The sequence below is a fragment of the Perca fluviatilis genome, chromosome 12 (assembly GCF_010015445.1).
Source record: "Perca fluviatilis chromosome 12, GENO_Pfluv_1.0, whole genome shotgun sequence".
Classification (NCBI taxonomy): domain Eukaryota; kingdom Metazoa; phylum Chordata; class Actinopteri; order Perciformes; family Percidae; genus Perca; species Perca fluviatilis.
The window spans coordinates 17,642,820-17,658,820 of record NC_053123.1 but is presented as its reverse complement, the minus strand read 5'-3'; the positions used below and the strand labels follow the sequence as shown (position 1 = coordinate 17,658,820).

The 16,001-nt window shown below is 39.4% G+C and overlaps 2 protein-coding genes across 6 annotated transcripts; one reads left to right on the top strand and one right to left on the bottom strand.

Annotated features, from left to right (window-relative positions):
• Positions 1-416: 416 nt before the first annotated feature.
• Positions 417-10,678, top strand: gpr155a (G protein-coupled receptor 155a). The gene is made up of 16 exons (XM_039817414.1): positions 417-714; positions 949-1,466; positions 2,333-2,732; positions 3,086-3,254; positions 3,359-3,514; positions 4,191-4,274; positions 4,401-4,521; positions 4,643-4,727; positions 4,884-4,974; positions 5,076-5,271; positions 7,409-7,495; positions 7,639-7,769; positions 8,241-8,336; positions 8,418-8,482; positions 8,617-8,748; positions 8,920-10,678. Exons 2-16 carry the CDS (start codon positions 995-997, stop codon positions 9,113-9,115), a joined length of 2,481 nt encoding a protein of 826 aa, XP_039673348.1. The 5' UTR covers positions 417-714; positions 949-994; the 3' UTR covers positions 9,116-10,678.
• scrn3 (secernin 3) lies at positions 10,569-15,483 on the bottom strand. Of its 5 annotated transcripts, none has more exons than XM_039817420.1 (9): positions 15,340-15,428; positions 15,164-15,226; positions 14,919-15,112; positions 14,604-14,785; positions 14,193-14,392; positions 11,739-11,951; positions 11,477-11,639; positions 11,211-11,391; positions 10,569-11,089 (listed from the first exon to the last, which is right to left on the bottom strand). In XM_039817420.1, exons 3-9 carry the CDS (start codon positions 15,072-15,074, stop codon positions 10,928-10,930), a joined length of 1,257 nt encoding a protein of 418 aa, XP_039673354.1. In that variant the 5' UTR covers positions 15,075-15,112; positions 15,164-15,226; positions 15,340-15,428; the 3' UTR covers positions 10,569-10,927. The 5 variants fall into 5 exon arrangements, with proteins under 5 accessions (XP_039673354.1, XP_039673352.1, XP_039673350.1 ...); XM_039817418.1 differs by having other exon boundaries at positions 14,919-15,085; XM_039817416.1 differs by lacking the exon at positions 15,164-15,226 and having other exon boundaries at positions 14,919-15,085; positions 15,340-15,483.
• Positions 15,484-16,001: the final 518 nt, after the last annotated feature.

Sequence of the window (16,001 nt, the reverse complement as noted above, 5' to 3'; positions counted from 1 at the left end):
CCAAATACATGCTGAATTTTTGTGCAAATAATCATTTAAGTTAGTATGAAATAAATAAGTTTAAAAAAATGAAATATGAATTCAAATACACAATAATTAAAATAAACAATTTTCAAAAACTTACCAAGCAACTCTTCACAATACAATGCTTACAAGCATGTTTTTGTGGCAAGACTGAAGAGTCTATATCAAAGCCATTTATAAGAGGGGAAGGCTTGTAAAATGTTGTTTTCTAAAATGATGATTTGCAATAAAATACAAATTGAATTAGTTCTTAACCCAAAATTGACTGCCCAGTTTAATTCAGTATAATTACTATACTGTATGTGTCCAAATAGTACCTCTTTTTTATTGCACTGCTGGTGAAGTAAGCCCCGCCCCGCTCCCCCTTTGGATAATGTGATTGGTTAAATCGTTGTTGTCAAATCAGGGATTACGAAAGTTGCTGTGTGGGAAGTAAACTAATATTTATGAAAGACGACATATAACTAAATAGCAAACTTTAGCTAGCTAGTCCAGAGTTATACGGACAGTTTTTTTTAACAGTGGACTTTATAGTTTTTAACTCCACGTAGCATTTTTGACTCCACCGTGAGTCTCGGTTCGCCAACTAGCTAGCTAGCTAAATATTAGCTAACGTTAGCTGGCTAAGAGTTACTCTTACTGACATTTGATTGACATTTGGTAAATGAGGAGCCACAACTTCAGTCAGAGGTGAGCAACTTTATTCGAAACATGGGGCTCTTAAATGCTTGTTGGCTATATGGTAACAATTCGCTTTACAATTTCTCGTAAGAATCATAAAGGAGTCAGTCATATGGTGCTGTTTCGGTAAACTAACTTTAACGGTTATCTGATTATCTTTGCATCAGCCCGTTCAGCGGTTGTAACGGCTAACGTTAACCACTTTAACTCCTACTTTGACTGTCGCTTATTCCCCTCTTTTAGTATCTGGCAGTGCCGAACAGGACTTTAACATGACTGCAAACCAGGCATGACAGGTGACACTGGAGGGAGGACCATCAACAACATGATGGAGGCAACGGACAGAACTACCAACTTCAACTTTTCACATGAGGAGGAAGACCCGGACTCTTCTGCTCTCTCAGCCAGCATGTCTATTGACAAGCTCTTACCGGCTCTCTTGGAGTGCTTTGGGATAATATTATGTGGATACGTCGCAGGGAGGGCAAACATCATCACGTCCACCCAGGCCAAAGGATTGGGGAATTTTGTGTCCAAGTTTGCACTCCCAGCGCTGTTGTTCAAGAACATGGTGCTGTTGGACTTTGGTAATGTCATCTGGCCATTCCTATGGAGCATCCTCATTGCCAAAGTGTCTGTATTTTTCATTGTCTGCGTCCTCACACTGATAGTTGCCAGTCCTGAGAGCCGCTATAGTAAGGCTGGGCTTTTCTCCATATTTGCCACCCAAAGCAATGACTTTGCCTTGGGATATCCCATTGGTAAGTATAATACCTTTAGCTAGGCCTACAGCCCACAGTGCTTTTCATTCACTGCTGCAACAACTGTAATCATGCTGCCCTAATGTTTGCCGATCCATTAAAGCAAAATTATAATTATCCAGGTGTTACACTGTAAACTCCTTAGCAAACAGAATTTTATATCACTGCTTTCAGGGCCCTCCCTTATTAACATTGTCTTAAAAAAAAAGTTCCTATACTGAAAGTGTAATAATTTCTAAACAAAGTGGGATTCATTATTTTGTATTCACATACATTTGCAGAAAAATAAACACACCTCTGACCATGTTTATTCTCAGCTAGCTATATTTGAAATGGTCGCTTAGGCTTCTAATAGTCTTCTTATGCTGTTATAAAATAAACAAACCCATTTAAGCATGATTGAATAACTGCTAATTATTCAAATTTCAAATAGAATGGATGTTAATTTCTGCCTTTGATCTTCATTTAAGTGTGGCAGAATGTATAGCAGCATCAACTTGCTCCCAAGACATTTTTTTCACAGTGGTAACATTTTCAGTGGTGACATTTCCTTTGTTTAACCTCCACTGCAGTGACTGAAACTTCAGTTCCAGTATTCATTCCTTTTCCATGAAGTTATTGTTTTGCTTCATTTTGAAAGTCGGAAGAGACTCCTGCTTTTACAGAAAAGTTTATGTATTAGGGGTATATTGGTGTTTTGAATGTTGAGTTCAAATAATATATTATTTATAATATTATTGTATGTATAATATAAAACTGTCTTTTTACAGAAGTGCAGACTTCACCTTTAATTGCTTTTGTGCTGCATGCTCCAACAAGTCAGCAGGTTTTAATATGGAGTCATTTGTCTTCTTCTTTATCCACAGTTGAGGCCCTTTACCAGAGCACATACCCAGAGTACCTCCAGTACATCTACCTGGTTGCACCTGTGTCCCTGATGCTTCTAAATCCAATTGGCTTTGCCTTCTGCGAAATCCAGAAGTGGAAGAATCAGGGAAACCACCAGCAGAGAAAACTCCTGATCATGGGACTTGTAGTTTTACAGGTCCTGAAGAACCCTATAGTGTTCATGGTTGTCATCGGCATTATTGCCCATTTTGCACTGCACCAGACAATTCCTCCCTTCATGGCTGAATTTGTGGATGGCTTGGCCAACTCTTTCGGGGGAGCAGCTCTGTTCTACTTGGGTCTGTCCATGGTGGGACAGTTAGGGAAATTAACCAGATCCACAGTCGTGACACTGATATTACTCATCACAGCAAAACTGTGAGTGGAAAAAACAAACAACTTTACTGCACCTGATGTTAATTTTGTAAAAGTGATTATCAGATGACCTCTTTATAATGAGACATGTTCTAGGAGTGTAGAGAGTCAGCAGGTTAGAGCTTTGTAAAGTGCTCCAAACATGTTGTTTTGTGTTGATGGTTTGGGTGACTCAAACCTTTCTCAGACCACAAGCCTTTTACCAAATGGATGACATGTTAAGAGGTCTCAGGAGTGCTTAGCAAGATAATAGCTGGTGTATGTAAATATTTTAGTAGCACTGCATTTTTCAGTGTAGTGTTAACTAACCCCTCAAATAATGGTTTATAACACCAGTCTTTTGATTTGACTTTCAGGTTGCTGATGCCACTGATTTGTAAGGACATGGTGGATCTGTTGGACAATAGCAACACCAGCGCTGTGAACCACTCAAGCCTCTCCAATTATGCCTTTCTTTATGGAGTGTTTCCCACCGCACCAAGTGTGGCCATCTATGCTGTCTATTATAACGCAGAGCTAGAAGTTGTGAGTTGCCTACATCTACTTGCCAACCTCCTATCTGCCATTCATGATACTGAACTGTTTTTATTTCTTTGTAACTCACCATTTTTTATTCTGCTTCCTAACAGGTAACCTCTGGGATGGTGATCAGCACTTTTCTCTCAGCTCCAATAATGTATGTTTCTGCCTGGTTACTTACAATGCGTTGGATGGACCCTCAGCTTTTGATGAATTCACTGCAGAATGTCAGCTTTAACATAAGCATAGTGAGCTTAGTTGCACTGGTGAGTTGACACTTAAGTGTGACATATGTAAACTTGTTGTTGACTTATGTTTTATAATTGACTACATCAGCTGGTGCCTTCTTTATTTTCTTTTATCTCAGTATGTGGAAACTGATGTCAGTGAAGTCATACTTCATAAAGCATTTGTTACAGCATGTTCCTCTTCATAACTGAAAGCAGTTTGGCCTGCCAGGATTTTAGTTAGTTACATCCATAACATGCCACAATTCTCTATTAATATTACACATCTCCTGTTCAATGTAAAATGAAAAGAAAATACAAAACTATGGCTTCTGGTGGGATTTTTGAACCACTGTGGCAAGTTAACATTAAAAGGCTCAGTCATTTAGAGGATGTGTGGCCAAACGGATGCTTTACTGACATATGGACCTACTTCCTCATTAATTTCCACTTTCAGTGTATCTTTTAAGGAGCTTTAAACTCATTTCTGAAAACATTGAATAACCTTTGTAGTGATGAAACATGTTCACGTGTGTTTGTATTCTGCACTATCGTATACTTTAATTGTTTATCTTTAGTGTTTCTTAAATATGTCAGTCTGTTGAATAATTTCACCTTTCCTTTGCTTTTAAATGGAATAACCAGCCAACAATGTTTACTATTAGTTGTATTTAGCATCTGTGCAAAAGTCTAAAAAATGTGTTTTCTCTGACAGGTGTGGACAATTACTGTTATGTTTTTAAGTAAGAAATTCAAGAGGCTACCTCACATGTTTACAGTCAACCTTTTCTTGGCACAGGTGCTCACACTTGCACATACTCTCTAAATTGATTTTATTATCCATTAATTAAATTGACAAGACATCTACCGTTAGGTGTAACTTCACATGAGTAAATGCCTGTATTTGTTATGCTGTGGTCTCTAGTTTCTAACTTGTTTTGGGATGATCCTGTGGAACTTTGTGGTGAAAGAAGACAACTTCATCGGGCAGGTCCTGACGTTCACATTATTATGTACCTCACTCTACAGTACTTATGTTTGGCCAGGTATGTTGTGTTTGCACAACACCCACATTAACCTCACATTACCCTACATTCATTTATCTTGGTGAGCTCTGAAATCTGAAGTTTGATTGCTAATTCTGTAATGTGTATTTTGTCGTTTTAGGTTTAATAGCACTTTCTCTTGTGCTCATGAAAAGTTATGAGGATGTGAAACTTTCACCAGGCGTGTTTGTCATTGCTGGCTGGGGGTGAGTCACTTCAAAGGAACCAGAAATGAAACTAAGCTAGTTTGTTTGGTCCACTAACACGTATATTTATAGATATCCACAACCAGAATGTTACAGTTTTACATTTTGATACTGTCAGTGTTGTTGTTGTTGTTAATGTTTTCTCTATATTAACAGGGTTCCAGTCTTAGTAACTGCTGTGTTGCTAATCTCTGGGGAAAAAATGCCTGACACGATTGACTCAGCATTCTTTTACGGCAAACCGCAGGTAACAGCATAAGTTGAAATCATTCCTGTTTTCAGCCATTTTAGAACAGTTTTTAACCCGCAGAGAATTACTTAAAAGTCTGTATGTGCGTTCTTTGACAGATGATCTGCACCACAGTTGTAGTTGCCATCGGTATACTGCTGGGAGGGAGCTCTCTTGTGTGTCTCAATAGAGGAAGTTGGGCCCACAATGACCAAATTCAAGAGGAAAACGCTGCAGAGAATCTTGTGACTGAGGTTGAACCAGAAAACCAGACTTTGTTTGAGCCAGTCACCCCATCAGGGGATCTCAACAAAGGTACTTTCTCTTATGGAGACCATTTACTGAGACTTTTTTTCATGTCATCTTGATGGCACTGAATAAATACCAGGTTGCCAAGTACAACAGTTTGGTAATTAATGTAAAAGTTTGTCAGTTGTCGAAGCCCAAGTTGAAAGGAAAGGCCAAAGTCAAGACTAACCCTTATCTACAAGTTGTCTACAGCAAACTGCCACGTATGCATTGTAGCTTCTGTCTGATGTTCCCCCCTCCCCCCCAAAGATCATTTTCTATTGCATAAGTATAACAAGGCCTTTGCAGTTACTAAATCACAAAGTAAACACTGACAGAAGTAGGAACTAAACCTTTTGGATGTAAATATCTGAAGGAAACATCATATCTGAAGTTCCTGATAAGTTTAGTTAGTTATTTAAAGTTAACAATACAACACCGAACACATCATCTCTCACAAATGATGCTGTAGAAACAGGGTGTGAACTACGGGGGAGCTAGGGGGAGCTCGGCTCCCCTTAATAAGACATGGGTTCCCCTGAAAACTTGTGAAATTTTGGGGGGCCTCTAAAAATATTAACAGTGTGTCATTTTGACGTGCAATTTCAGTTTTGTGTAATGTGATCATCGTGGATTATTATGTGTAAAATTGCAAAAATATTCATTCATGCATGATGGCGATTTAAATGTGAAAAGATGACGTTATTCTTGTCATGAACATCAAGGTGTGGCGGTGCAAATTCAACTCATGTTTAGTACATGTTAACTCAAAGATTCGTAGGAAAAATATAAACGTTGGAGGCCATTAATTGGCGTGCAAAGTCCCTGAAATCCATTCTGTAGTTAGCATCATATAGCCATGGCAAAAAGAAAACAAGGCAGTTTAATTCATTTTGGTTTTACTAAGAAATTGTGCAGCGATGACGTTAATAGCAAGACCGATTCACCTGCTGCAAGCCCTGTTGGCATACCTCCCGCCGGGGTGACAACGAAAGAAGAAGCTGAAGAAATAATGTCCTCTCTGGCTGAAGATAGTTGTGGTAACACAGCTTGCCAGAGGCCGATCAGGATCCTAACCCCTCTTGCTCCTCTTTACTGTTAAATTGGAACAGGCAGCAGTGGAGAGACAGGAAGAGCCCATATACATGGCTGTTTGTTAACCCTTGTGTCGTCTTTAACCCTTGAGAGAGATTATCTATTGATTGATGGAATAGCTGACAGTATAACGCCTTTGCATCTTGAGCAAAGTCACACTTGGCCATTGGCTACATCCTTTGGTTTTATTCAGAATAGATGCAAGTAACAGCTGCATGTTTTTCACTTCAACTTTTCACATTTTAATAGCAAAGTTCTTGGTGTTTATTTTCAGGCTGGAGGCAATTCCAGGTGCAACTCCCAATACACTTTTGTTTGCAGAGTAAAGTTGAAGCTCAAACGGAACATGTTAGAGATCACGAACTAAAACCTAATTGTTGCTCCTCCAAAAGGCCTGAGGGAATACTGTAACTACAGTCCGCACACACTGTGGACACACAGCACTTTGTTCAAATGCTAACACGCTGCTGGCAAAAAGGTTAAGGATGGAAGCTTGGGGTGCGTCGCTTAGGCCTAATTGAACGGAGGAATTATGGTATTCTTCGGTAACTTGGGTAACTTTAACCGTTGTTCATGTGAAATCTCAAAGACAGCCTGATGCTTTGTTTATAGACTATTTGTGGGTGGCTGTTTGCTGTTTGACCTATCAATTCCTGTTGATAAAGTATAATAGGGTAAATCCTGTATAGTGCACTTGTAGCTGTTATGTATTTTTGTAAGTCATTGTAAGTCGCATACGCTACACCCCACAGTGAAGAAAAAAGTGGGCTCCCTCAAAAGCCATGGTATAGTTCGAACACTGTTGTATAAACACATGACTTTGACCTTCATGGCTTAAGTCTATTACTTTAAAAGGAGATGTCAAGAAGGTAGTGGTTCGATTCATTGGTCTTTTATTACAAAAGATGCAAACCAGTTCTGCAAGAAGCACTTATTCATTATATGACTATGGTTTGTAGGATACTAGGTTGTTACAGTATATCACGATTCTAACTTTTCATTAGTGTGAACACCTCCAGTGTGAACTGGGAGGATATTGTATAAATATTCTCTTTTATCACTTTATCAGTGTGCCTCCTATGTGACTGTGCACCACCCCAGCCCATGCCTGACATGATCATCAGCACAAATATGAACAACACACCACTGCTCACAGGTATTGTATTGATAAAGCAAAATACATGCATTTTCATTCTGCGAGAATGTAATATGCACACAGAACAACTATAATCATCGAGAACATACAGCTTTTCTTTTCAATTATAAGATTCAGTATTTCAAATCTGCTGCCACCCTCAGGTCAGTGTGAGAATAGCTGCGAGTCCACAGACTGCCTGCTTGTCCAAGTGGAGGAGCTCCAACAGGTTGCAGATAGACAAGTGGCCCGTCATGTGCTCTTATGTCTGCTTCTGACTGTCAGCTTGCTTGCTGTGAGTAAACCACCACCTTTCACTTCTACACTGACATGAAGTCAGTCTTACTGCCTGCATCATTATATTCGGTGCATCACAAACCAAATCAGACACAAATGGCTGAGCCGTGTAATTTCCAGCTCACTCAGTCAGTATTGGTGGAAGTCTTTTCCAAAGGAACCTATTAATTCTTATATTTGGAATATTATTTATTGGTCTTAACAGATAAGGAATATGTTAAATAAGACTAGTAAATACCAATGAATATTGTGGCATGTGGTTAAATGTGTGTTCTAATCTAAAAAATGTTGAATAAGCTGAATGCACACATTTTTAAAGGCAGTTCATATACTTTTATGTAAGGGACACTTCATGAATTGTCATTACTGAGTTATTTCACTCAACTAGTTCTACAAATTGGTTCTGTCAACAGAATTCGCTAGGTTTACATCTCAAACATAAAATCTCTCTAAATTTCTGTTATGACAGAACCTGTCCAGCTGCTTGTGGTTGCTCTTGAACCCGGTTCCTGGTAGACTCTACTTGGAGCTGCAGTTCTTCTGTGCTGTGGCCAACTATGGACAGGTTGGTGTTTGAAATACTGTAGTACCAAGATTGTAAGCATTTATTGTCCCACCGGTGTCATGCCATGTTTTCTGTCACCAGGGGTTTCTCTCCTTTGCTCTGTTTGGACTGGACAAACATTTGATTATACTGCCATTTAAGAAGAGGTAAAGAACATTTACGTAACAAAACTAGGTTAACGAGTTTTTAAAACACACAACATACAGTGTGTACTGTGTATATATACTATGTGTACACTACAATCAGTGGATTTATATTTAGTTTTTGTAATTGTGTTTAGGTTATATAGTCTGTGGTATGGAAAGAAGCAAGAAGAGCAGACTGATTTACCTGATGAAATCAGGATGACCTGCACCCAGTTCACCAAATACCACAAGGACCAGTGTTTTCATGACATCGTCAAAAAGAGAAGGTGAGCGCAGTGCTGCTCTGGTCAGAGGTTGAAGAGAAATGTCTTGAATAAACGTGTTCTCTGATGTGCGGAGAAACATGCCCTGGTAGTCATTCATATACGACAATACTTTTTGTGTCTACTCTTAAAAAGTCAATAGACCTTTGGGTGAACGTTCGTTTTGACTTTCAGGTGTGGGAAGAGGACAATGGTGGACTGTTTTCTTGGCTGTGAACTTGTTGAGTGGCTCCAGCAGGTGGGTTTGGCTCAGGACCATGGTGAGGCCGTACTCTACGGGACACGGTTAGAGCAGGGTGGTGTGCTCCAGCACATCAAGCAGGAACACAGCTTCCAAGACAGTCGCCTTTATTACCGCTTCATGACATAAGATGCAAGGTCCACATTGTGTGTGTGTGTGTGTGTGTGTGTGTGTGTGCCCAGTCAAGCTTAGATTGCTACGACTGTGAGGAGGAATTCTCTGCTGCCAAATATTGCACTGCTATGCTCTGTGCACATCCAGTACAGTACAGCATTTCACAATGCAGTATTGTGCAGCGCAACATCCCAGTCGGGTGTTTGAACAGACCACCTGACTGTGATGTTCAGAAGTGCAACAGACTTGAAACTTTCAAAATTTAAAAAGGCCAGGGCATAATGCATTGTGTAGAGTTGGTCTTAAAGGGAATTAGCCCTTTTTAAACCACCTATGTCTTACTTTTGCAGTTTTACATTTAACATTTCACTCACCAGGATAATTGCTGAGATCCTGAGTTGCGGTAACATTGCTACAACAGTCATTCAGGACAGAAACATGAGCTGTCAGATGATCATACATGTACAGTAAACCCAGTTTAGCCATATTATCAAATCCATTTATTTTGCAGTAAAACTTAAAGTGGGAGTACCTGAAATGGCAGTAATAATACCTACTACCAACTACCACTTAGTACTGTGTTGAACTGAGTTCAAGAGTTTAATCAAAAAGTCAGTCTTCAAATTCTAATTGTCTACAACAGACAGTAATAATTTTAAGATTTGCCAAATTCCTTTGCAAATGAATATGGTACTCAGCTATTTTATTTACATGTCAAATTGTCTGTTTTCAATACCCTGTTTGACTTGGTTGTAGTGATAATGATCCATCCTTTAATCTGCAGTGAGTAAAATATTTACATAACTGAAAAGGATGTCTAAAACAAAAAAAAAAATAAAGCCAAGATTTTTTTCTTTTAAAATGCATTTTCAAGAACATAACAGGTATAACCAATGTTAAAGGGTGAAACTAGATGTTGCTGCTTTTTTAAAAGCATTTTTATGCAGTCAATATTTGCACTTAGGACTCCGATGTTTAATGTGTCATTTTGGGAGCAACAATGCTGTCCTCAAAACAAACTATAGCTGCAGGGAAAATATCCCACTCTTCTGTTGAATGTATTATTTAATTTACTTGGACTCTTCAGAGTGTTTTATCATCTTCTTCCAAAAGAGAAAAAGGGAAGATGTGGTTAAATCTGCATCCATTTTTAGAGTTTGTTTGTAGTCAGTTTAACTTATGATTCAGTTATTACTTTTTAAAAGTGACATCAAAAGCAAACTGCCACTTAAAAATTAAACGGTTATCATTTTTAATAAGTGATGATAACCATATGAAATGAGTGTCAGAACTCAGGCGTTAATGCATGCGTTTACTTGTGTTGACATTGGAAGTTGGGAATGTACGAGCTGCTGTAATTCATTTATTCTCAGGTATAGGGATATAAATAGAAAACTCAATTATATTTTTTTGTGTTGCAAAGGTTTATTATTAACTCAATGAGGTTGAGAAAACTGGTGTAAATAATTCTTTAATTAAAAAAAACTTTAATATTGTGTAGCACACAAATTCTGTCAAAGACTGCATATTTAGGATATGGATTTGTTTAAAAATAAATGTTATTACCGAACCCTCAAATCATGTCTCACATAATGAATTTGTTCCTTCCTGTATATGATTAAATACATAAAAGTCAACAATTTATTCCATATTGTACATCAACATATGTATCCTGGGCTGCCTTATTTTTTTTTATACAATGATGTTAACTACTATTCAGTTGCGTTCAGATTTATTATACAAGTGTGTTTGTAGTTCTACCTGACTAAAAAGGTAAATGCAGAAGCATATGCTGCTACCGTCACCCTGGAGACCAGTTTTGTGGTTTCAGCTTTTTCCGTACACTGCCATCTCCTCTCGAACAGAGCTAGAGAACAGATTCGCCAAAAAATCTGGTTCCTCAATGCCGTGTGAAAGAATCTCCTCCATCTGGGTCATCTTTTCTTTCTCCAGCTGCCTCATACTTTCTGTGATCTTCTTTCCTCTGTCCTGACAAATAAATAAATATTTAAATAAATAAATATAAAATTTGTAAGTACATTTTCAGCAGACAAAGTAAAGTGACATATTTTGGTAAATTGCAGTCCCAAATTAAATCCAGTAGTTAAACCTTGTAGGATTCAGCGATGGCAGCCACAAGTTCATGTTTGACAAACAACTCATGTTTGCGGTCAGGCTTGCTCTGGAAGCGGGGTTTCTTCTTCACAGGGTCATCTGGACCGTAACTGGGAGAAGACGTCTCCTTCAGCTCATTAATGTTCTTCACAAAGACGAAGGGTTTGAATACAGACCTGTTGTGCAAAAGAATGTCTTAAATCATTAACTGCTGTCAAAATGAATTCAAAGGATGCTTTATCAGCGGCTGAAGTGCTGTACCTTTCAGGGTCTGGAGTTGCTGTAAAATAGTGAACCCCTGGCAGAGCAGGATCCGTGGGTATCACAGACACCATACTTCCTGTTGTCATGAACATGCCCTCCATGTTGATGCCACTGTCTTTATCCCTCAGGATATCCATCATCGTCTCAGCAGTGATGTGACCTTCAGTAAATAAAATCAACACATGCATAAACAGTGGTAGAAATTGTGTAACTTTTGCCCCCTGTGTCAATTCTCCACAGTGAAGTGTGCGTTACTAACCGTTGCTCTTCTCCAGCAACTTCTTCCCCTCACAGTATCGGCTGCCAGAGGCTTCGATTCTGGCTGTAGTTGTAAAGGAGTAGACCGTGGCAAAGTTGAACTGGGTCTCTCCATCCCACCAGCCCTGGCTTCGTGCATAGTCCCTCATTTTTGGATGTTCCTTGTCTATCTTAGTCGTTATGCCATACTGGTTTGAGATGTTGCGATATCCACCTAGAGAAGTGTTAAATGAGATGATTCGCCACCAATATTAAAACATGCCTTTATTCGACTGCAACCTGAGCAGTCAAATGTGTTGACATGTTTTTTTAGGATTTACATGTTCAACTATCAAATACAAGTTGAACATTCAAGTGTCCATACTTTTAGTCATGCAGTGTATGTTGAGCTTAAGTGGTAAACAATAGTTTTACTGTAGGTTATGGATTTCAACTAATTAAGCTTAACAGTAAAACGTAATTAGCCATTATACATTGTTTGAGTTACACTATGTACGATATTGTTTGGTCATTGAAACATTACTTATTGCATATTAATGTTAGTCATAACATGCAAATTGATGTCTTAGCAATAAGAAACTTTTCCTTGCCGTTACAATTGGGTACAAGATTAAGACTTAAGATTAGCAAATTATTGAAATTTAAAATGTTACTTCTATTGTTTAATAATGATTAAAAATGCACCAGAGATTATATTAATGGCAGAAAAATTTAAAATTAAAGAGTTGTAACCATAATATTGTACTGAGTGGGACATTTTACAGTTGAAAAATTAACTTTCCAGCGCTCTCTGGTGGACAAACTATATAATGGTTACACTGGTTTTAAACAACCTCAAACATATCTTTGCCATTTCTGTACTGCAATCTCAGCCGACAAATAAACAGATACCAATATATCCATATTAATTAAAGAATAATCTGGCAGACTCCAGTTGGAATGTGTTTCCTACGGTGGCCCTGAAGTGCAAATCACAACAGCAAATAGAAAAACGCAACAGCAAATCATAAAACACAACGGCAAGTAGGAAAACGAAACGGAAAATAGGAAAACACTTCAACAAATCATAAAGCACAACAGCATTAACTTCTACCAGAAAAGGTAGGGCCTATCTAGCAGAGGACGGACCTTCCTGGTTGGACTTGTTGGATTTGTTGAAGTGTTTTCCCATTTGCCGTTTTGCTTTATGATTTGCCATTTTGTTTTCCTATTTGTTGTTGTGCTTTATGATTTGTTGAAGTGTTTTCAGAATCAGAAATACTTCAATAATCCCAGGGGGAAATTATTTTTGTTACAACTCCAGATATACAAACAACATATATTATCCAAACTTTAACATATATATTAAAAACAAATACACAGTAATAATATATAAAAGATCAAATGTACAGTGTTAAAGTGCAAAATGATTGTCAGTGTTTGAGAGATTACAGAGATGGTGTATTTGACTCTCCGAGGGAGGCGTTGTAGAGTTTAATGACCACAGGCAGGAACTATTTCCTGTGGCGCTCTGTGGTGCATCTGGGTAAGAGGAGTCTTCTGCTGAAGGTGCTCCTCTGCTGGGCCAGTGTGTCGTAGAGAGGGTGTGAGACATTATCCAAGATGGACTGAAGCCTGGACAGCATCCTCCTCTCAGACACGTTCGTCAGTGTGTCCAGCTCCTCCCCCACGACATCACCAGCCCTCCTGATCAGTTTGTTTAGCCGGTTGGTGTCTGCAACCTTCATCCCACTGCCCCAGCAAGTGACAGCGAAAAAAATAGCCCCCCCCCCAAAAAACCGAAAAAACCCCCCCCCCCCCCCCCCCCCCATTTTTTTGCCCCCCCCCCCCCCCCCAAAAAAAAAAATCTGCGCCCTTTTTGTAGACAGCCTCTGCGTTTCTAGTCCAGTCCAGCTTATTATTTAAGTACATCCCCCAGATACTTGTACTCCTCAACAGTGTTCACAGAGACCCCCTGGATGGAAACTGTGGTCCCAGATGATTTCGCCCTCCTCAGATCCACTACGAGCACCTTAGTTTTTGTCACGTTGAGCTGCAGATGGTTCAGCTCACTCCAAGTGACAAAGTTGTCCACAACAGTCCTGTACTCATTCTCATCACCCTTTTCTATGCAGCCAACTATTGCTGAGTCATCAGAAAACTTCTGAAGGTGGCAGGACTCAGTGCAATAGTTGAAATCTGAGGTGAAGAGGGTGAAGAGGAAGGGAGAGAGGACAGTCCCCTGTGGAGCCCAGTCAGACACACAGTTCTTTAGGCGTACATACTGTGGTCTGCCCGTCAGGTAATCAACAATCCAGGACACAATCACATTTGCTGTCGTGTTTTCCTATTTGCCGTTGTGTTTTTCTATTTGCTGTTGTGATTGACACTTCAGGGCCACCGTAGTTTTCAGACTTCCTCAGGTACATTTCATTGCCTTGTATTTTAAATAGGCACCTATTCATAGTATTCTTACCTTCCACTCTCTCTGCTGCCCAGTGCTTCCCTGACGTTTCCAGCAGCCACGCCTCCTTCCTGTCTGAGATGAGGAAGCTGTTGTGGTAGGTGAAGCTACACTCATCCTCCATGCAAGATCCTCCCTGGCCATATTTCTCCAGCAGCTCAGTAATAACATCCACAGCTTTCTCTGCTGTATCGGCTCTCTCAAGTCCAATCCTGGAAAATTGTAGAGTCACCCATTTTTGTTTTGCTTTGTCTTTTAGGGTTTCTCACAAATGTATTCTGACATGACAACACAAAATATATACTGAATTGTTTCTGGTTGATACTATGTCATTAAACTTCTCTTTGCACTTTAATTTGAGGGTAGTTCAGCTAGTAACAGAAGCTTGGTAAAATAAACAATTGCTTTTTACAGGGCCTTTACCTGACAAGATCCATGCCGAGAAGAGCTTCGTCATCATCTGCACTCTCTCTGCCCCACACTGCTTCATTTCCAATACACACTTGATGCTCATTTGCACCCATTTCTGCGCCCCATAGCCATGCTGGTTTGCTCAACACAACTGCATAAGTGTGGGCAACTTGCTCAATCTCTATGTATGTGCACTGTTCGCAAGAGGAAGAAGACACAGGGACAAAACACTGTTAATGGTTATCCAATGGTACTTTCACCAAGGAGCAGTCACAATGTGGGAAATTGAAGGTTGGAGGTCAATAACAATATGTCTGTGCCACCTACCTCAACCCTCTCCCCTGCACCATAGTTCCTGGCAGGAAAATACACCACCTCCTGGACTTCATCACAAGGCCTGTCGGAGTTTTTCCCAAAGATGATGCGTTGTCTCTCAGTGGAGGGGGGCAGAGCCACAAAGGTGTCACAGGAGTAGGGGTACATTTTGAAACTTGCTGAGAGTTAACAGAAAGAACAATTCACTGGATACATAGGTTATTATTAATATTTAACGATCAGATTATAAGAGTTACCTTAGCATAAGCAGCCAATGCACTTCGCAACAACTTGAACGTTACACCCCACTGATCTGAAATCTGAGCTAAAGGTGTTAGCTACACCTTTGAGGCCAGAAAGCCAGCTAAGCAAATGTGCAGTGCCATGTAATGCTGTAACTATACTCATCATTCATTCAACAAGGTAACCTTACCTATGGTTGTCAGGCTTACCGAGCACTGCCGCTGTAAGTTTCTATTTTCATTTCTGTTTTCATATGATCTCAGTTCTGGCCAAGCGGAAACAGTCCAGTAACGTGACCGAGCTGAAGTCCGTTTTATATTCGTGGTAAAGCAAGGATAGTCTCGCATTGCTAGACCTACTGCGCTCTGTCAGCAATGGTGCCCAGCGAACAAATAATGTGGAATCACGCCGGTTCTCACATTTTTAACATATTTGAAGGATTAATCTGTATTCCTCATCCTAGATTATTAAGATGTCAGTGTTCATTTAAAATAACTATATTATTTAGCGTATTTTGCTGAGAGATCATAATGTTATAGAAATAAATAATTACTGCGCAATGTAATCAAAGAGTTACTTCTTCTATCTCTCATCTGTCATTTTCATCATCGAAACAGCTGTGCCACCTTAACGCACATCCTGGTCTATTACCCATGCTTGCACATTAACTTTTTCACATCCCTGTACCTTTCTTCAATGCCTTTCTATAACTGTTATAATGTACATATTCGTTTTGTTATATTGTCTTTTTACAAACTTTTTTTTAATGTGGCCTAATATTTATTCTGTATTTAGGTGTCGATAGCTGTATTTTGACGTTTTTTAATTCCCTTTTTAGCCTACACCAAGGCA

Coding starts and splice junctions, on each gene's coding strand:
- scrn3 (XM_039817416.1), bottom strand. CDS start 15,074: ATGTACCCCTACTCCTGTGACACCTTTGTGGCTCTGCCCCCCTCCACT. Junction 14,393..14,603: donor CTCGGCATGGATCTTGTCAG/GTAAAGGCCCTG, acceptor ACAATTTTCCAG/GATTGGACTTGAGAGAGCCG. Junction 11,640..11,738: donor GTTGCTGGAGAAGAGCAACG/GTTAGTAACGCA, acceptor TATTTACTGAAG/GTCACATCACTGCTGAGACG.
- gpr155a (XM_039817414.1), top strand. CDS start 995: ATGACAGGTGACACTGGAGGGAGGACCATCAACAACATGATGGAGGCA. Junction 2,733..3,085: donor TTACTCATCACAGCAAAACT/GTGAGTGGAAAA, acceptor TTTGACTTTCAG/GTTGCTGATGCCACTGATTT. Junction 3,515..4,190: donor TAGTGAGCTTAGTTGCACTG/GTGAGTTGACAC, acceptor TTTCTCTGACAG/GTGTGGACAATTACTGTTAT.